The 22,109-nt window shown below is 49.1% G+C and overlaps 1 protein-coding gene across 1 annotated transcript in view; it reads right to left on the reverse strand.

Annotated features, from left to right (window-relative positions):
- Positions 1-22,109, reverse strand: part of LOC311188327 (patr class I histocompatibility antigen, A-108 alpha chain-like) — a gene marked incomplete at both ends in the record, with an annotated part of 172,398 nt that overhangs the window by 100,121 nt on the left and 50,168 nt on the right. Inside the window, one exon of the mRNA XM_084259441.1 lies at positions 411-689. Within this exon, the coding sequence (XP_084115567.1) occupies positions 411-689 (279 nt within the window). The remainder of the gene's footprint in view (positions 1-410; positions 690-22,109) is intronic.

Raw genomic sequence — 22,109 nt, forward strand, 5'->3', positions numbered from 1 at the left:
TCCACAAAGTTCCTGATCTTCTCAGCCTCACCCCGGGCCTCCCACTGGCGCCGGGTGATCTGAGCGGCAGTGTCCACAGCGGTCCAGGAGCGCAGGTCCTCGTTCAGGGCCAGGTAATCCGCGCCTTCGTAGGCGAACTGCACATACCCACTGAGGAGGCGCCCGTCGGGCCCCACGTCGCAGCCAAACATCTCCTGGAGGGTGTGAGACCCTGTCCCTGCCCCGTGTCACCTCTCGTCACCCTGCACGCATCCCCTCCCGCCGGGAATAAACTAAACAGAATGAAAAGGAGTGAAAGCCCCGCGGCTGTTCCCGGGCAGGTTGCAGGGAAGCCTGGAGGGGGAGACCCTGAGCGACCCCCGTCCGTGGGGATGGGGGTGCTGACCCGGCCCGGACCCGCGCCAGCTCACCGGTCTCGCTCTGGTTGTAGAGGCCGCGCAGGGCGTCCAGGTGCGCTCGGGACCACCGTGTGTTGTCCCTTTGGTGCCGCGTCTCCTTGTCCCAGTCCTCTGGCTCCTCCTGCTCCACCTGCCCCGCCCAGGGCGCCCGCGGCTCCGCGCTCTGGCCCAGAGAGTCGCTGTCGAACCGCCCGAACTGCGTGTCGTCCACGTAGCCCACGGCGATGTAGCGGGGCTCCCCGAGGCCGGGCCGGGCCAACGTGGTGTAGAAAAGCCTCAGGGAGTGGGGGCCTGGGGGCGGGAGGGGAGACCCGGGCTATTCTTTTCCCCTTCGGGGGCTCGAGTCCCAGGGGGCGCCCACGAGACAGAAAGTGAGAGTGAAAAGCGGCTGCGGGACGAAAATGGCCGGGTCTCGGGGGGCCAGAGGAGGCTGGGGTCTCGGGGGGACGGAAAGGGGCCAGTACGGGGCGGGGCCGACGTGGGGGGACAACTAGGGCGGCGGCGAGGTCGCGCCTTTCCCACGCCCGCCCGCGCCCTCGCTCCCGCCTCTGGGAGCGCCCTGTCCCCTCCCGACCCGCACTCACCCGCCCGGGTCTCCCTCGGGGCCGCGGCCCCCGCGAGCAGGAGCAGGAGGGCTGCGCCCCCCATCCCCCAGGACGCGCCTCCACCCGGGCTGGGGAGGCGGAGTCCCGGCGGGCGGGTGAGGGCTTTGGAACGGGAGCCGCGGGGCTGCTGATTGGCTGCTCTGGAGCCCTCCAGGCAATGGGGAGTGAGCCCTGGGGTGAGTCACCAGTATCCAGGAAGTAGGACCCGCCCAGGCTGTGAGCCCAGAAGTGGAACCAAGGGAAGAGGGCAAACCCCCAGCAGTCACCTTCCAGCCCTGCACACTGCACTGGGGACTGAGACCCTGACAGCCACACCCCGAGACCTGGGACTTTGCCGCCCCCTCCTCTCCTGCTCCGAGACCTTTGCCACACCGTGTCCCTGAGTCCAGGCCCAGGGACTGGGTCCGCAAGTCTCAAACATTTTTCTTTCAGAAACTCTGTACAGTCTCACAAATTATTACGGATCCCATGTATAATTTTTTTTTTAGGTGGGTTATAGCTTTAAACATTTACTTTACTAGAATAAAACCTTTTTAAAAGATGTTATTGCTTCTTTACTTTAGAATATAAATAACCTGGGGCCTCCCTGGTGGCGCAAGGGGTTAAGCATCAGCACAATGAAGTGACCTGTAGCTGCAGCAGCACCAGTTCAATCCATGGCCATGGAGCAACCCACATGGCACAGCAGTCCTCCCCTGTCTCACCTGCTGCTCCCCTCAGCAATGTATTTCTGTAGTTCTTCCTGTTCTGCTCCCCACTCTGTCTTTGATGAATCCTCTCACCCGCCACACCTCTGGCCTGTACCCCAGTTCTTGTATGCATAAATAATTTTTTTTAAAAAGAATATTAATAACCTATGGTATGCTAATGATGGAGTTTTTGGAGTCAGTGGGTTTGGAGTGCGGGGTCCTGGGGTTCACTCTGGGAAAGGTTTCACCAGAGTTCCTGTTTCAGCAACACACGAAGAATTCCCCAGGTGAGTTTCTCCACAAGACATTAGTTATATTTAAAGAGCAGATTTATTAGACAAGGGACAGAAGAGTAAAGGACACTTGCATAGACACAAGCGGGCAGGAAGATCTGCCTCCCGAAAGGGGCAGGTTTGCTGAGAGAGGCCTGCATGTTTGCAGGCAGGTGGCCTTGAGGAGAGCTGCCTCCACTGAGGGAGGTCAATGAAGAGAAGTGCAGGCATGATGCAGGTCACAGGCAGGCAGGAGGCTGCTGCCCTGCAGAGAAGAGAGTTGGCGAAAAGATGCACCTGCATAGTCACAGGTGGGCAGAGGGATTGCTGCCCCCAGCCTGTGCAGAGACTGCACTGACATAGTCTTTTTCTGTTTGGGAGGGGTCACTCCTCTTGAGCCTTCTGGTTAGTTGTTGATGTTGGACAACTATGCAGAATCTGAAAGGGACAGGAGAGTCTACAAAGGGCTCAATCTCCATATCTTTATCCTTGGGCCAGTGCTCTAGACAGCAGTCTCATACCTGCTTGGATTTTCTGCTTTGTAATCTAGGCTTTGGAGACTAAGGATCTTGGTTTCTCTATCTGTGTCAATGGCTGTGTTAATCCCTTCTACCCCCTACTCTTTGTGTGAGCCAGGTTTCTGGTCTTGGGCCATCTCCTTTCCAGTCTTTTTCCATTGCTCTCCTCCATCTTTCACTAACTTCACAACTTCCAGTACTACTTTTACTTTTGGGATTTGTGGTGAAAAAATTAAGAGAAAAAAATTTTTTTTAAATAATTTGATTCCAGTGTAATGAATACTGAAGATCTTTATAACTTAGTAGAACAATATATTACTTTAAAAAAATCACACATAAGCACAAGACCCAACCAATATGCAAGAGAGTGATGAGAACATATATTATTGAGCAAATGAATATAATAAAGATTCCAGCAGAATTTCCAGTCTTGGTGCAATTGTAACAGGCTGCTGCCCAGGGAAAGGGGAAGTTCCAGGTTCCCTTACCCACTCAAAGGAGGGTGGAGCTAAAGAGAAGACAAGAAGCTGCAGAGGAGACTGAGGAAGGAAGGAAGCAGGATGGAGCCATAAGGAGACCTGGAGGGGGCACATGGAACAGAGAGACACGTGAAGAAACTATGCTTACCTTTTGGTGCTGAAACTGATGTTGGTGAGAGACCCGTGGGAAGGTGACAATGGCAGCTTTTATCTTGATTTTGAATTTGCTCTTTTTCTCCCAAGCTTGTCTGGTTATTTCTGATCCTTTTCTGTGGGTTCCCACTAAAAGATGCTTTAGATTTGTGGCAGGCTTTCGGGCCTTGCTCTGGCCCAAAAGACCATTCGTGTGGTCTTTTACCCACAAGGGGATGGGTAACATGGGTGCTTGATTTAGAAACTATATTCTTTGTCTTTTCTGTATTGTTTACTATTTGTATTCAAGTTCCTTCCCATTACAGTCTTACATGTTTTGTGTTGATGCAGTGGATGGCAGAGCCTATTTAGAGCAGACAGGTTTGCAGGGCCTGGGGTGCTCCTCTCCTTATCCTGTAACACAATGAACACTCCCATGCAGGCATAATTAACAAGTTTGTTTACTCACAGCTCTTTCCCTTTTAAGATGCATGGCCAGGGCCTCAGCACTCTTATCTACAAGGTTGGGCAGTCAGCCAGCTGGTCTGTCTCTTAAAGGGCATCCTCAAATGCCTGCATCTTCACCCCCTTGGGCAGGTATTTGGAGTGGATCCCAAGTCTCCTGGAGATGGGGAAGGAGGCGCTGCAGCTCAGTGGTAAGAGGGGCTTTGGGGCCTTTGATGTCCCTGAGGCTCACACCCCACGGGGAACACTGAATGGTCAGAAAAGCGCCCCTTCTGGTCAGAGAGAGAACTGTCTCTCAAGTTTTCAAGCCCTGTATAGAGACTGGCCCTGAGGGTCCTATTGTTTCTGAAGGACAGTTAAGGAATCCAGTTTCTCCTGAGAAAGAGGGAAGGCCATCCCTGAAATCACTCTGCACAGGACCCTTTTCACCAGCAGCCATCTTAGGAACAATGAGTTTCTCTCTTGAGATCTTGTTTTTTGGTCAGAGAGCATTTTTGGAGATCTCACTCCCGCCTGTCTGTGTCATCACCCTCCACCCAAGTCAGCAACAAAATGCTTAGAGACCTGCATCCCACCCTGGGCTCTCACCTGCTATCCCAGACTCTCAGATCAGGCTGGTTTCTGGGGTTTGTGCTTCCTCCCTCCAAGCATGTTTTCCTGTCCATTCTGAGGATGATCATGAGGCTGCTTCAGTGACCATAGAGGAAATAGAAACCATAAAATGTCTGATTCTTCCCACTCAGGCCCCCAAAGGGCACATGTGACCCAGCACCCCATCTCTGAGCATGACATCAACCTGAGGTGCTGGGCCCTGGGTTTCTACCATGTGAACACTACCCTGACCTGGCCCAGGACATGAAGCTGGTGGAGACCAGGCTTGAGGGATGGAACCTACTGGAAGTGGGCGGCTGTGGTGGTGCCTTCTGCAGAGGAGCAGAGATACATGTGTCATGTGCAGCATGAGGGGCTGCTGGAGCCCCTTATCTTGAGATAGGGTAACTAGGGGGACTTGGGCACTGAGCCTATTCTCAGGAGAATCAGGAGCCCTCTGAGAACTTCTAAGGGTCAGACTAAAGACTGAGGTCTCCCCATCCCTTCCCTTACAGTGCCCCCTCCTCAGCCCTCCATCCCCACCGCAGGCATCATTGCTGGCCTGGTTCTCCTTGGAGCTGTGCTCACTGGAGCTGTGGTGGCTGCAGCTGTGATGTGGAGGAAGAAGCACTCAGGTAGGGAAGGGAGTGGGGGATCTTGTCCACTGGGGGCTTTCATGTCCCAGGGAGAACTTGCCCTGCCTGGTTAACGGGAAGTACCATCCACACATGTGTGTTGCCCAGAGGGCATTTGGTCCAGTCCCCCCTCACCTCCTTTCTGCATTTTTCCCAGTCCTGACCTGGGTCTTTAGTCACAGTATTCCAGGATTAGAAGATTCCTTTAAGACTGCGTGGGCTGACTCCTCCCTTGTCTCACATGATGATTCTTCCCACAGGAAGACAAGGAGGAAGCTACACTCAGGTTGCAGGTAAGTGTGGATCAAGGGTTGATCCCTGAGGCCCTGGGGATAGTGTTGATGAAGCCATTCAGTTTCCATTCATGGTGGTGATTTTCATGTCTTCAAATCTTAAGGCCACTCATTAATGGCTCAGCTCACCAAGCAGACATTCACCTCTTCTTTGACTTCAACTGTGGACAATAATTTACATTGTGGGGTAGAATTGGAGGGGCATTCTTCCTTTGAAGGAAAGAGATCACAGTTATGTGAAGAAGGTGACAGAAGAAAAGCACAGCAGCGAGCAGGAAATGGTTGTAAAAATGAGAAATTAGGGCATCGCTGGTGGTGCAGGCAGTTGAGAGCAGTGCTGTGAAGCTGTCCGCAGCCTCTGCAGTGGCAAGACAGACCTCTCCTGTCTTGCCCGCTGCTCCCCTCAGCAGTGTGTTTCAGTCAGTCTGCCTGTTCTGTTCCCCACTCTGTCCATGGTGAATCCTCTCACCTTCCCGCACATCTGGCCTGCACCCCGGTTCTTGTATAAATAAATCTTAAAAAAAAAAAAAAGAGAGAGAGAGAGAGAAATTATTCAACGCTGTAAGCAGACCAGGGCCTGGTTCAGCTCCCAGGTGGCTGAAGACTCTAGAATGTGTCTCCAGGTGAGAGAGAGGGGGCTCAGGCCAAGCTGGGGCAGCACAGGTGAGAAGTGGCTCCTTGGAGGTGCAGGGGGCTCCGGAGGACAGCACAGTCCTGTCCTATCTTCCCAGGCCTCATTAGGTGGAGGGCTCTGACTGGGGAGCAGGCTGGGTGAAGCTTTTTCTTCTTTTTTCAATTGAGGTAACATTAATTTACACACTGCATAGATGTGAGGTGTAGAGCTTCTCAGCAGGCAACTGTATATTTCACACATACCCTCTAGCAAAAGTCCAATCACAATCTTTCACCAAGATATTCCCTCCGCCCTCCGTCCCCTCTGGTGATTGCCATTTTGTTGTGGTTGTTGATTGCTTTTTTCCCTTCATATTCCACAAATGAGTCGAATCCTATGGTATCTGTCTTTCTCAATTTGACATAGCATAATTCCCTGAAATTCTATCCACATTGTTGAAAATGGCGAGATTTCTTCTTTTTGCAGTATCTGAGTACCATTCCATTATGTGTTTGTATGATATATGTAAATCACATTTTGTTAATCCATTCATCTGTTCTTTAGAACTTGGGTTGTTCCCTATTTTGGCAATTGTAAATAGCACTGCAATGAAAATAGGGGCCCTGTCTCGTTTTGAATAAGTGTTTTCTTATTCATCAGGTCAATATCCAGAGGTGGAAATACTGGATCATATTGCAATTCTTTTTTATTTTTTTGAGAACCACCATATTGTTCTCCCAAATGGCTGCACCAGTTACATCCAACCAATAGTGCACAAGGGTCCTTTAACCCTTGTTCCTCACAGAATTTATTTCTTGACTTTTGATAATAGACATTTTTACTGGTGTGAGCAGAAATCTAATTGATTTTTTCAAATGTTGACCCATCCTTGTGTTGCTGAGATAAACCCCACTCTGTCATGATGTGTGATCCTTTTTCATGTGTGATTGAATTTGGTTTGCTAAGGTCTTGTTGAGGATGTTTGCATCTATGTTCATCAGGGATTAGTCTGTAGCTTTCTTTTTGTGTGATGTCCTTCTCTGCTTTTGGTATCAGGGGAATGTTGGGCTCATGAGATGTGATGGCAGCATTCCCTCTTCCTCTGTTTTTTTGAAGAGTTGAGCAGTCAGGTGTTAGTTCATCTTTAAAGAGTTTGTAGAAGTCACTGAAAATGTCTGCTCCTGGACTTTTATTTTCAGGAAACTTTTGATTCATGTTTTAGTGACTTTGCTTGTAGTTGCTTTGTTCTGAATCTTCCTGACTCAGTCTCAGAAGGTTGTATCCTTGTAAGAATTTGTCACTTTCTTCTAGGTCATTTGAGGTCATTCAATTTATTGACATATAGATATTTGGTATTATGACATATAGATACTTGGTATTATGATCTTTTGTATCCTAATGTGTCTGTTGTAACTTCTCCCCCTTTGTTTTTTATTCTATTAGTTTTTTTTTCCTTTATTCCTCTTTGAAAGTGTAGTAAAATATTTGCTGTTTTGTTTATTTTTTTCAAAGAACCATATTTTGGTTTCTTTGATTTTTTTTGTCTGTCTTTGATTTCTCCGTCATTTATTTCTGCTTTAATATTTTTTTCCTTCTACTGTCTCTTGGTTTCATTTGTTCTTTCTAGCTGTTTAGATTCTTTACCTGAGCTCTGTCTTGACTCTACGTGTGGCCTGTATTGCTCTATATTCCCCTCTTAGTGCTGCTTGTGCTGTGCCCACTGATAGGTTGTCATTTGTCTCAAGGTATTTTTAAGTTTCTTGGTTGCTTTCCTTCTTAACCCAAGAGTGATTTGGTAGTGTGTCGTTCAATCTTCACATGTTATTTTTCCCCCTGGTTTCTTTTTATGGTTGATTTGAGTTTGATACCATTGTGATCAGAGAGATACTTGTATGATTTCAGTCATCATGAATTTATGACACTTGTTAGATGACCCAACAAGTGATGTATTCTGGAGGCTATTCAAGGTGCACCTGACAAGAATATTATTTAGCTTTTTGGAGTATAGCACCCTATAAATATCTATTCAGCCTGGATGGTCTAATTTCTCACTTAAAGTTATAGTTTCCCGGAGTTCTGTAGGGTGATGTGTCCTTGATGAAAGTGGAGTGTTGAATTTCTTTACCACTGTTGTGTTGCTGCCAATATCTGTTTTCAGATGTGTTAATAGTTGCCTTATGTATTTTGCTGCTCCTTTGTTTGGTGCATGTGTATTGATGAGTGTTATGTCTTCCTGATGTAGGATTCCTTAATCGTATGATGTTCATCTCTGTCTTTTGTTACCTTTTTTTCTGGAAGCTTATTTTATCTTATATGGCAGCCCCTGCAATTTTTGGTGTGCCCCATTTTCTTGTGTTTTTCCCAAGAACTGTTTTGATCCAGTCTCCTGGAGACAGCATAAAGTTGGGTTTTATTTTTTGGTACAACCAGTCACTCTGTGTCTTTCTCTTTGGTGAGTTCAATTCATTTCCATGAAGGGTGATGACATGATGACTTACTACTGCCCTTTTGTCTTTAGTCAAATCCAGCCCAGAAATGTGTGGTATCTGGAGAGGGTGGTGAGGGCTCCAGGGTCACTGCCTCATAGGTCCCCTGGTCAGTTTGCAGGATGGTGTCAGGCGAGAGGCCCAGACATTAGCCAGGCAGCTGGGGTTCAGACCTGGACACTGCCATAACCCCTCAGGCTCCATGTCCTTGTTTCTGAAGGGGAATGTGGGGGAGGGGTGTCAGGATAGTATCAATTCCCAATTCACAGAGTGCTGGGGAGGAATCCCCGAGGTGACACAGAGAAAGTAACTGCTGAGGTATGTAGCCGGCCTTCAGTCAGCTCCCTGAGCCACTTCTGTTCCTGTGCCCACCTCTGGCTTTGAGACCCAGCTCCCATGTCCCCTTCCCTGGCTCTGCGTTGGCCCCCTTTGAGGCAGCTACTGCAGCCCTTCTCTCCTCACACACCCCAGGCTGCAGGACCTCCAGGGCGGGGTCACGTGGTTCTCTGTGACCCCAGCACCCTGTGGAGTATGTTCCTGGGCAACAGCATGCATTGGGCTTGGGGACCCCAAATGCCTGACTGCAAGTCTGTGCCATAAGAGTCACCAGGAGTGTATTTAGAGAGAAGTTCCCAGGCCTGTCCCCAGAGGCAGAGAGTGGGCTCTGGCTGCCCAGGGCTGGGGAGGGGAAGATCCTTCCACGCTGATCACAGCCCTTCAGATCCACCAACATTTCATCCCCATCGCAGCCTTCTGAGACCCAGAGCAGGAGCCTCTGAGCGAGGCCCCTCCTGCTGCCTCCCCCTCAGAGACTGTGTGAGTTGCCAGATCTTTGTTTAAGGTGCAAAGGACGAAGTGATTGGTATAAACTATTAAAAAAAAATTAAGGCAATAAAGTGATCAGTGGTTGTTTTCTTACAAGAAATAGTGGAGACTGAGTAAGTCACGTGACAGTCAAGTTCCTGATAGCAATGAGCTGTCAGACAAGGATTCCACGTCCCCTGAAGTGTCCTTCAAAATAAACCTGCTTTTAAAAAATTATTCCTAGTGTTTTAAGATTCCATGTAATGTTGCTATTCATTTATTTTTCACACTATCCCCAGAGCGGTGTCTGCAGGATCACGGCACAGAGGGACTGTCAGCAGCCTGGGGCTATGAGCAGGGTTGACTCTGACCCACCTGCAGGGAGTGGGGCCCTGGAGCCCCAGAATCAGTCCCAAGGGCTGGTCCTCCAGTGCGGCACAGGCCTTGCTCTGCCCTTCTCTTGGCTCCCTGAATCTCCCAGACACCCCAGCATTGGGGAACTGAATGGGGATGTTCCGGATGAGGAAGGGGACTCCCCTTAACTATTTATCTCCCCCATCTCCTTGCCACCCGCAGCATCAAGACAAAACATGTAAGACCTTTAATGGAAAGGATTTTTAATACAGTTAGTGTGCAACAAAGACAAATGAAAGAATAAAGTTTCCAAATCAAGCACCAAAGTCACCATCCCCTTGTGGGTAAATGTTCAGCCAAACAGGGTTGGCCCAAGCAGGGCCTGAAAGCCTGTCACAGTCTAAAGCACCTCCTGGCGGGACCCATAGAAAAGGGGGGACAGGGCCGACAAGTCTGGAAGGAAAAGAGCAAAATCAAGATAGAAGCTGCCATTGTCACCTCCTCATGGATTTCTCACCCATGTCTGTGTCACCCAGTCCAAGGCCAAGAAGCAAGTGCAGCTTCTTCACGTGTCTCTGTCCCATGTGCCTCCCCCAGGTCTCCTTCTGGTTCCATCCTGCTTCCTCCCTCCTCAGCCTCCTCTCAAGCTTCCTCTCCCTGCTCAGCTTCTTGGGTGGGGCACGAACCCAGATCCTCCCCTGGGGAACCCCTGTTACAGTCCTCTCACCAGCATGTGCATATGTATGGGTGACACCAGCCCTGCAAGGACAGGCAAGGCCCCAGATGTGCGCAGTTCCCTGGGCAGTTACAGGCCAGCACTGCTGCATCCCCCCAGGGGAGACAGACGCTCCAGCTCCCCAGTGAGAGCCTATGTCGCCCACACAGACCTTTCCCCTCAGTGTCCCTGCCCGGTCCTCTCTGGCTCCCCCTGCACCTCTTTCCACCTCTGTCCCCTAAAGTCCCCATTTCCATCCTCTGCTCTATTTTCCAGGAGCCTCCCCATCTTCCTAGCCAGTGCCCTGGGGGATCTCCTAGGCCCTCCCCTCATCCAAAGTATGGAGAATGTCAGGTGATTCCCAGGAGGGGGGGCTTTCATCCTTGGAAGCAGAGGCAGAAACAAATTACAGGGACCCTGGAATCTAAGTTTTCATACCAAGAGACTGAGGCAATCTATATATTTGGGGATTTGCCCAGAACCTAGGAACCAATTATGCCCTGGAGACCACTGCAGACAAAAAATAAGGACACTGAAACTGACGCAGACTTGGGCGCCCCCTGGTGTGCAGATCCCTGTCCTGCCGCTGGGGGCCCAGGGAGCCTGGGGAGGGCCTGGCTGAGCAGGAGAAAGGGCGGCTCTGGGCTCCTGTGCTCAGCCCTGTGGCCACACGGGGGCGCTGCCGCGCTGCTCCGGATTTGGTGGCGCCGCCAGGACGGGGCGGGGGCTGAGGTGGCCAGAGTTGGGGGTCCTGGAGGGCGGCGTCCTGGGGGTGAGATGCTCTGTGAGGAGTCAGAGCAGCAGGGCTCAGAGGAGAGGAGACTCCAGAGCCTGCCCTGTGTGTGAAGTTTCCGTCTTTTCTCCCCAGAACTCCTCTCTCCAGTCCCTGGACGGTGATACCTGGGAGAACTGGAAAAGAGAAAATTTTTTTCTTCTACAGCCTATTCAATATTGAGGGCATTTAAAAAAATAATATTTAGGACCTCCCTGGCGGCTCAAGGAGCTAAGACACAGCAGTATGAAGCTCTCCGCAGCCACTACGGCATGAGTTTGATCCCCAGCCAGGGAGCTGCCCATATGGCACGTCAGACCTCTCCTGTCTCGCCCGCTCCTCCCCTCAGCAGTGCATTTCAGTACATCTGCCTGTTCTGCTCCCCACCCTATCTCTGGTGAATCCTCTCACCTCCACATTTCTGGCCTGCACCCCAGTTCTTGTATGCATAAATAAATCTTTATGAAAAAATAAATTGATCTTTAAAAATGACATTTAAAGAATACTGTTAGATTTATAGAAAAGTTGCAAAGGCAGTACAGGTCTTGTTTATCCCACACCATTTCCATTTTGTTAACATCCTACATGAATACTTTTATTTTTTTACAACTAATGCAGCTATGTTGACATAATTACTAAATGCCATCTTTGCTACTGTCCATTTTATGCTCCATAATCCCATCCAGTTCGCCTGGATGACAGTTTCTCAGACTTTCCTTGTTTTTATAACATTGACACTGGTGAGGAGTGATGTTTGGGAGAGGTGTTGGGGTCACAGATGAGGGTTCTTGGGTCACCTCTAAGAAAAGCGTCACCAGAGTCCTCCTTTCAGTGGCGTGTGGGCACACACACACACAGAGACACAGACACACACACACACACACACACACACAGAGAAAGAAGAAGACGATGCTTGTGCAGACACCAGCAGGCAGGAGCTGCCCCTGGAGAGGGCGGGTGTGTGAGGAGAAGCCTGCAGGCACCAGGCGGAGCCTTGGGAGCAGAGCTGCGTCTTCCCGGGGCAGAAAGGGCACTGAGGTAGTGTTCTAGTTGGGAGGGCTCCTTCCTTTCTGCAATTGTCATCTGTTGTTAAATTAATTACTTCTATGGTGTGACTGGGCTGATTGGTCAGGAGCAGCGAGTCTCTGCAATGGCTCCATCCCCACATCCCAGCTCTGGTCTGCGCCTCCTTATACTTCCTGTAGCATCTGATACTTGCTATGGCAGTTGGCCCGAAGCGATTTTCATTTCTATAGTTGGTTTAATAACTGTGCTAATAACCACTTCTACCCCCACCTCTAGTTTCTGGTCATGTGACCCCTCCACCCTAAATTTTCTACTCTTAGCCTCCATCAAGGAGCACTGCTCAGGACTATAGTCCCTCAACTTAGGTTTTTTTTTTTTTTTTTTCATTGGGACTCTGGGTTTAGGGAAGCAGACCCCAGGGGTGCAGGACCATCATCAGTGCTCATCATGTCCACCTGACTCATCACTGATGGTGTTAAACTTCAATGCCAGACTAAGGCATTGTTACCCAGGTACCACCTTACACTTGTGAGAATGACCCACTGAAGGGTGTGGAGGAAAAGGAACTCTGGTACATGGTGGGTCAGAATGGAGACTGGTCCTGTTAGCCAGCAGAATGAGGGGTTCCCTGGACCCTCAAACCTGCGCACTTGACATGAGTTGTGTCATCAGCTGCATAAAGACAAAACATACTCTAATGCATAACACCTTCATTAGAAAAGAAAATTAATACAAATTAGCGTGCAATGGAGAATTAGTGTGCAATAGCAAAAGAGAAGAGAAAGAATATAGTTAGAATAGTTCCCAAGTGAAGCACCCAAAGTTACCCGTCCCCTCATGGGTAAGGCCCAGCCAAACAGGCTTGCCCAAAGCAGGCCCACTGAGGCCCGAAGTCCTGCCACAAGTCTAAGGCACCTACTGGTAGAGACCCATGGGAAGGGTGCAGGAGGGGCCAGGTATGTCTGGAAGGAAAAGAGCAAAGTCAAAATCCACAACAAGATAACAGCGGCCATTGTCAGCCTCCCCTTGAGTCTCTCATGCACGTCTTTGTCTCTTTCACGTGTCTCTTTCCATGTCCCCAACTCCCTGGCACAAGTCCAAGCCTGAGGAGCAAGAGTGGCTTCTTCTTCGAATGTCTCTCTGCTCCATGCGCCTCCTCCAGTCTTCTCTCCCCATCTTGCTCCACGTCTTCCTCCTCTTCCTTAGCTTCTCATCCCTGCTCAGCCCCACCTTTCCTTGGGCGGGGCAGGACACCTGGAACCTCCCTTTTCTATGGATAGCGCATGGGTACAGTCCTGCCCCTGTGGAGAACAAACGAAGGTTCCTCAAAATATTAAAAATAGACCCGTCACCTGGTCAGGGATTCCATTCCTTGGCATTTACCCAAAGAAGGTAAAACACTAATTCCGAGGAATATGCGCCTCCTATGGTCACTGCAGCACTGTCCACCATAACCAAGCAATGGAGACAACCTAAGTGCCCAACGGCAGTGGAGGGGATAAAGAACACGAGCTTTATACCCAGTGGAATACTACCCAGCTGTGAAAAAGAAGAAATATTGAATTTGCAACATGGACAGATGTGGATGGGATTATGCTACGTGAAAAAGTTTGAAAGAGAAAGTTAAATACTGGATGATTTCATTCATACGTGGAATATAAGGAGACAAAGCAGGCACAGATGAGACTAAACCAAAACAAACTCTTGAAATATGAGTGCAAAACTGAAGCTATGGGGTGGGGGTAAGAGCAGGAAACAAGGTAGGAAGAGGGCCCAATGGACTGTGGTAGAGGACTATGGATGCCCTTAGGTGGGTGGGAAGTGATAATGAACATCTGAAGAGGGTGACCCTGGGCCTCTGCACACATGCAGTGTGTAAACCAGTGTTACCTCAACTCAATAATACAATGAGGGGAAAAAAGAAAAGTTATTAAGCAAAAGAAAAAAAGTAACTTGTCTTCTCCTCAGGACTTTGCCTTCGCCTCCTCACTGTCATGCAGGGTGAGGGGCTGGTTTCCCACAAGGTCAGAGGCAGGAGGTGCAGGGACTCCTGGGGCTGCTCAGACACCGCTGAGTAGAGACACTGCAGAGAGGGCGGCTCTGAGGGGAACCAGAGACAGAGGGTCAGAGTAACTCCAGTGCTGAAAGAGGATCTGGTTCCCAAGCAGAGGGGAGTGAGAGTGTGTGTGTGTGTGTGTAACAGGAATGAGAGGATATACAACATAAGATGATGGGAAGTCAATTAACATCAAGCCCCAGAATAAATTAATTCAAATTACACACAGAGTAAAGAGTGTCAGAACAACAGTAAATACAGTTCCACGGAGAAGCAGCTTTGAGCAGGACTGAAAAAGCATCCTCCTCTGAAGAGGAGGAGGTTTAGAAATACCTCAGGTTGGCTTGAGGTGTAAGGAGCTAGGCAGGACCCTCCTCCAGGCCCCGCCTACAATATGGTGGCACCTTCACCCTGACAGCTCCCTCCCCCAAACCCCAATTTCTTTCTCCTTTGGAGTCACCATGGAAAACCCACTGGCCTCAGAGTCAGGGAGCACCATGGGTTGCAGCTACTTTCTCTCTAGAGCAGAGCAGGAGGGAGCCACACAGGGGGAGGGAGGAGTGTGTGTCCTGCTGGCCTGGCCCAGGGGCAGGATTAGCCCAGGTCACCCCAGTTCCTGAGCTGAGCCTCGTCCACAGTCCAGGAAGGGAGGGAGAGATGGAGCAGGGTCTCCCTCAGCTCCTGGAGGAAGGTGTAACGTTAGGTGGGTGAACTTAGGTTTCTTTCTCATTCTGGGCTCCCCCAACTCCCCAGGTACCCCTCCATGTGCAGCAGGGAGAGGATCTCAGATAAACCCAGGCTGGATCCCGCACCTCCCTCCCCACTATAGTGTTCAGGATGAATCCCCTTGTATTCATGGCCACACTGGAGGAGAGCACAGAAAGGTAAGTATTATTATTGTATTCGCAAGTGATTAGAAGGAAGATTTTTTACTATAAATGCTCTTTTATTTTTGTTGTTGCTGTAACAGTGCTGTGCAATCAGAAAAAAACCTGGGAGAGGGAGAAAGTGTGGAATTGAGTTTTCATGATGCAAACAAAAAAAAAAAAAAGGAAAAAAAGCCAAAAATGAAAATAAGACAAACACGGATTATTCAGTTTAACCCATGACACCCTGGAAGTTGCCAGATATCATGATCCCAGAGCAATTCATGACTGTGGGGAGTGAGACTCAACAGCCCAGCCCAGGAAACACAGCGGGGGATGCAGGGCTCTGACCAGCCCAGGGCCCCCCTGCTGTGGCAGCTGCAGTGGGGAAGGGTCTCTGAGCTGAGGAGTCTGGGAACTCAGTGTGGTCACATCCACTGGAAACATCCAGAGTGAGGTTGGGTCATCCTAGTGACAGCTGCCTCACTACCAGCCCAGGCCGTCCTACTATTGATAAGTCAAATTTAAAAAATTCCTCCCTGGAGGGAAAGTGTCAGGGAAAGGTGGTGGTGTCCATGCAGGCCCTTCCCTCACAGCCCGGCCCAAGGAGAGTCCCCGAGTGTCTCCTCAGGGGCCTCTGCTGCCTCCTCTAGTGAGCAGAGGACTCACGTCACGGGGGAGGGAGACCTGCCCTGCCAAGTCTTCCCTCCTGGGGATTATACAGGGAATGAGCCTCCGAGCACATGTGCAGACAGCTCGGGACCCAGCACAGGGAGTGCTTGATCCTGAGGGCTCCTAGGGCCTTTGTGGGAAGGATCTTGAAATATAATTAGGTCTCCCCAGCTTCTCCTGGAGCACCCAGAGGGACAGGGCTGTGCACACAAGGGGGAGCTGCATCCAGAGTGAGGTTCTGTGTCTTAATTGTCTCCCCAAGAGGACATTTCCTGCTCCGTAGAAGCTTCCTGGAGTGCTTGGATATCTAAATAACATTAAAATATTACGAAAATCGAAGCTCCACCATCCGGGTGGCTAGCTCATCCCTAACCTGGCATTTATCCTGAAGACAGGCATCCTAAGACATTCAGGCACCCGAGCACAGAACACCCCACCCACTGCCTTCTCAAAACAGGACCATGTCTTGAGAACAACTTATTGACAAGGTAAAGGAAGGCTAAGGCCTAGGGTAAGGCAAAACTTTATTCTTTGCTCCCTCTAAGGAGCCATGTGGAATGGGGGATGGTGAGAACCTGAGGTTTAAGGAAAACCCGGAGTTTGGGGATGACCTGACAGGTTGACTTATAAGTTATGGTTTCCAATAGAGAATATTGAACTTAAAAGAGTGTTCATAAGTTTGTTTAATCGCCACTGGGTGGTAAAAACATCCATCGTGATGTTGAAAAATGAAGCCTCTGGTGTGTTTCAGTCCCTAAACTGATGTTTGCAAGAAGTTTGCCTTTTCTTTCTTCTGGATTGTAGAATCAAGTGCCAGGTATCAACTTTCATTCCTTTTTTTTTTTCCCAGTGGGAAATTTTCTTCAATTCTCAAGTCAGGATTTACTAATATTTGAAGCTGCTGTCACCTGATGATTTTGGAACGGATTTCCCCAACCTTCTTCATTCCAGTACACATTTAAAAATCCTTCATACTTAGAATCTTCACCCTGTAGATTTCCTCTGTGAGGGGTGTGATAACCGACTCTTTGAAATAGAAAGTTGTGGGCCTCCCTGGTGGTGCAGCGGGCGGAGCACTGCACTGTGATGCTGTCCGCAGCCTCTGCAGTGTGGGTTCCATTCCCGGCCGCCCAGGGAGAAACCCACATGGCACGGCAGACCTCTCCTGCCTCTCCCGCTGCTCCCCTCAGGAGTGTCTTCTGTCTGTCTGCCTGTTCTTCTCCCTGCTCTGTCTCTGGTGATTTCTTTCACCCTCCCAAGCCTCTGACTACACTCCAGTTCTTATATAAATAAATAAATCTTTAAAAAGAAATAGAAAGTAGCCTATATTTTCCAAAATTCAAATCCTAATTCATAAAAGAGCTTCAATCACTTTCCCCACCTCTCAAAAACACTGTCTCAATTCCTTCTCACTGCACGTTCTGGTTAGTAACTGAACCAAACTATATTAAGGACAATTATAAATGAAAGACTTGAAACTGTGGATCAGAGGGCGGGATAGTGACGGAAAGAAAATTCTGAATAAACGGCTTCATTCCTCATAGGGCCCAAATCAGCCTTTGGAACACATCAGCCAATTTAATTCCTCTTGTTATCTCTCATAAGTGAGAATTTTGAGGCAATACCAAATGCCTGAGAGTTTAGGACATTTTTTTTCTTTTTCTCCAAGTGGGAGTTGGAGTTATGTGATTTCAGCAAGGTTGGAGGATGGTGTGTGAGGATAGCAAGAGGTTCCAGTGGAGCTCAGACTGAAGTCCAGCCCTTGCTATGCAACTAGTGGGCTCTGCTCATGCCTTGACACTTCTTTTGACAAGGTAAAACTTCTATTTACTTCTATAGGGAAGGGTTTGCTTTCTGGTTTCAGGAAAAAAGACTTTTATGTGTAGATGTCTAAAGTGAGAAATCCCACCTTGTCTCATTATTTGTGCTCACATTTTTACTGTGTTTCTCTAATTATATTATGTAAATATCACACATTCATTGTGAACAACTCAAACCATTTATAAAATATGAAACTTCTGAAATATAAAAATGTAATAAAAAATATCTTGTCATCTTACCATAATAATAAACATTAATATTTTGGTGACATTTTTGCATGCATCTCTTTACATATCTATGTGTTTTTAATAAACAGCATTTAGCATAAATGATAATTTTCCTGTGGATACCTTTCTACACCCATCTCAGCAGCTTAATCCCCATCTCCATTTTCCCCAAGTAACACACATATCTTAGCTAGAACAAAAACTTGAGATTTTGCATGCGAATAGTTTATTTGGGTTCATTACCATGGGAACAGGAAACATAAAGCAGGGAGTGGAAGAAAAGTTGATACCAGGGAGCTTTACTGACCTGGGTACTGCCATGGGCAACTGGGGTTCAATCTCCCTGACAAATAAGGTGCAACTGGACTAAGGTGGTGGAAGTTGATACCTGCATGAAACTGCTTACTATGATACAATAAACTATAGCAGTAAAAAGGTGAACGGAAGGGATAGAAGACATGAGGTCTGAGAAATGTCCAATACAGTCTACTCCTTACACCACTCAGATCTTTTCATGGGCTCTGTGGAGTCCAGTCAGTCACAGGGTCTTTGATGTGGTGGCCAGTGACAAGCTCTACAAAAGATCAGTTAATGGGCCAAGCCTCCACAGATGCATGTGGTCACAACACCATTATTAATGTGCTTTGTCTCTTTCCCACACAGCCATTCCAGATTCCCCTCCCCCTGGAGCAAACCTACATTCTTCATCCCTGCAGAGTGGGAGGCTGAGTCCCTCACCCCCATCAGGACATGGTTGCTGCATGGCCTCTTTGTATTTCTACTTGGCAAGAAGCCCCAGTTCTCCAGAGTTTCTACACGTGCTCATTACTTATTACATTGTGCAGCAGCAACCCTAGCTCCTCATAGTAATCAGGGTCAATTATTCTGAAAACAATAACAATAGAGTTCATTGTGGCTCACTGGCTCAAGGAATATAAATGCTTAGGCAGTAGATGTAACATCAAATCCAGCAGAACCTTGCTGGTACAAATATGGCTCCCAACCTCCCACCTCACGTCCCTGGAGAGCCTCTAAACTAATAGGGTAAAGGTGTGGGGTGAGAAGTATAAATTCCTCCAGTGCATCATTAGGAGTAATGGTGAGAGTGGCTGATCCTTCTTCACCTCTTAGTTGCAGGATCCATGCTTTCTCAATATTGGAACACAGATTATATATTGGCCATTACTTCAATGTGTATAACACATGTTGAAAGCTGCCTTCCACCATCTCAGAGTGTTTTGCCCAAGATAAAATGTTAAAAGTTTTTCATGTCTCTCCTCCTTCAATTATGCTGTCAACATCCAGGTGACATGCTGTGTGGTAGAATCAGTGATTCCTGCAGACATGCTGCCAATGTCATACTTATTTCACCATAAAATGTGCCCCTTATCAGAGGCAATCTTATATAGGCTCTATGCTGGTGAATCAGGCAATCTGTTGGCTCTTGAAAGGAGATGCTGGCAGTCAGGGAAGGGAATCTTACATCCAGAATGGATGTCAATTCTTGAGAACAAATCACTCTCCATAACAGGGTAAACTGAGTGAAGAAATCCACCTGTTACCATGTAGCTGTCTGGTCTACTTAAGTGATATTATCACTGCAAGAGCTTGACTGTGATTTCTTTGACTGGAAATCTGGGCATTCGTGAGTGACAGTGACTGATGAATCTCCCATGATGAGAAAAAACTCATGCTACTGGACTCAGGTATGATCAAATCGCCCTTGATCTTGATTTCTATGACTTTCAGGGACTGTTGAATAAGCCCTGGGGTGACCAACGAGAGAGGCTGAGTGTTATCCACACAAAGGGGACATGATCTGTGGTAGGTGCTCTCTGAGGTGAGAACTAACATGAGACACAAAGGTCTTAAACCCTGTGTCCACTCCCATGGACAAAAATGCCTCATTTCCTAACTTCCTTTGACGTTCATCTTCTCATCTTGCTCCTTCTCAGCACTGAATCATTCAGAAAGTCACAAACCACTGCCAGGAGTCTATTTTATAGCCGTAACGGAGGGAGGTCAACATTGCCACCATTCAAATTAAGTCATCAGGGCACTGCCTGCAACTCTTGCCACTCCTCACTGTCTCATTGGGTGCTCCTGGGTGAGGCTATTTAATGAAATTGTAGCCCTGGATATCCCATTACATCTCTAATCTTAATATCTTCCTCCTAAAACATATGTTCTTATAAATGGATGTCCTAACATGGACTGATATAGACATTAACAATGATTTCTTGATTATACTTATGTAATGACCTATGGCTGATTTGATAGATATTACTCATTTACAAAACCCTACTGTTTAACTAAAATTCAATATCCCCAATTTTTTTTTTCTTTTGGCATAGGGATAAGAGGATTCAGCAGAGACAGAGTGGGAAGCAGAACAGGTAGATTTACTGAAATACACTGCTAAGGGGAGCATCTGGTGAGATAGGAGAAGTCTGCTGAGCCCTAGGAGGGTCAGATCCCTAAGCTGGGCTAGATTCAGGCCTCAGTGGTGGCAGCGCTGAGACTTCACCCCTGGGACACCAGGGAGGCCCAACAAACCAAATTTGCATTATACCTACCATGTGTGCTACCTCTCTTGTGTACTTGGGAAGATCCCAGGTCACCACTTATTTGATTCCTTCTCTGTAAAACACCCAGGTAGAATTCAGAACAGAGGTGAGAACATGTGAAGGCATGTTCTCAGCAGACATGTGAAGGAATCAGGGCCTGAGGGGCCTGGGCATTGAGTGGTTTGGCTAAAGGGTTTACACTAGTTGTAGATCTTCTGCAAAGGCCATAGCAAGAAGGAGGCCAGCACTATGACAGAAATGGACGCAAAAGGAGCGAAAAAATTTGGGTGATACAAAACAAACTTTATTAGTATTTCTATAATGAACAAGAAACCCTGGAGGAAATAAAATGAAAAAAACGTGAAATCAATTAGGAAACAAAGATTTTTGAATTACAAGAGGAGGGCCAGGTGTCAGTGGGTGGAGGGATAGTAGAAGTTAAACGAGGACATGTGGCTAGAGAGGTGGGTGAGGAGAGGTTTGGGGTCAGCGGTGCTTAGTCAGCACCAGAGGTGGGCAGGCAGGACAGGGGTCAGGGGATGGGACCCTGGAGGAATGGCATCAGGTGAGCACCCTCTGCATATGTTGTTCCAGACGAACAGGAGAGCCCAGCAGGCCTGCTGGGTCAGACAGACAATGCCCAGGGTACTGTAGCTGTTCCTGGGCACTCTGAGCTCACTAAACCCCTACATAGCCTGAAACTCTCCAGATTCCAGCAGGATGTCCCCAGGCTGCTGAGCTAATACCAGCCCTGCTGGGGAAACCAGTCCAGGACCTGCAACCTGTGGGACAACCTGCTGGGCATAAGCACACACCACCTGTTTGTGGGGAGCCAGGCCCTAGCCAGGCCCCAGCAGGGCATGCTGGCAGTGGTGTGTTTACACCAGCCCCACCGCGGGAGACAGTAGAGGCCAGGATGCTTCAGGAGCTGCCCAGTGTGAGCAGTTCACACCCCACCCCTTCTGGGGAAGCCAAGACTGGCGCAGGATCCCAAAGACTTCTTTGAGGATTTTGAGATAAGAGGAGTGCTGTGGGAGGAACCAGACAATGACCAGGATGCTGCACCCCATGGGGACAGTGCTGAGCTCACTCCACCCCTGCTGGGACAGCCAGGCCCTGGCCAGGAGAATGCAGCCTATGCAAGAGCGTCCTGAGCTCGAACCACACCTGTGGGAGGAAGCCACCTCTGGCCAACTTTCTGCAGGTTCAAGTGAGCGTGCGAAGGCAGCAGCAGCCCTGCCTGGGGAACCAGCCCCTGCAGGGATCCTGCAGCACAAGCAGAGACAACCCCTGTGTCTGCTTCTCTCCAATCAGCAACTTGGCTGGGCTCTGGCCTGTCCCATGGGCTGCAGGGGAGCCCGACTGTGCTCCTTGAGAAGCAGCTAGAGATGCGAGAGGACAGGCCATCAGCCACACGCCAGATTGCCACTTGCCTTTTCAAACAGACCACATGCTGGAGCCCTGAGCAGGGACCAGCCTAAAATAGGGGGCCCTTGGGATTCTGTTCCTCAAATGAGGCAGTTGCAGATGCCAGGTCAGACTGCTCGTGGTCCAAATCTAGCCCGTGTGGTCTCCTCCAAGGGCCACCTGACCCTACCCCGCCCAGCCGGGCCCATGCACCAGCCTGGGCCACTCACCCTCGGACGGCTCCTCCAGGGATTTCGGGTACTGCAGCCAGTTCCTTTGGACATGTGCCCCAATCTCAAATTGCGGGTGTACTTCAACCTGGGCTCTGTGCTGGGACAGATCCCACACTGGGCTGTGGGAGGACAGTCGGGGAATTGCACTCTCTGGATCTCTTCACCTTCCTGGACACAAAAGACCTCCGGGGAGTAAACAGACACACCTGCTGGGTAGCAACCAGCTGGGGCAAGAGGGAGCAGCCATGATGGTTTGGGTCCCACCACCAGCCAGGCTGGTTCTGGTGTAGACATGAGCAGACACCTGGGTGGGCCAGACCCTCCTTCCTGGAGCATGCACACACTCACTCTCACCGCACGCACACCCGCACTCACAGGGGGAAGGGAGGAGTGGGGGCATCAGAGCCCTGGCG

Source organism: Talpa europaea, assembly GCF_964194135.1.
Source record: "Talpa europaea genome assembly, chromosome: 2".
In the NCBI taxonomy this organism is placed as follows: Eukaryota; Metazoa; Chordata; class Mammalia; order Eulipotyphla; family Talpidae; genus Talpa; species Talpa europaea.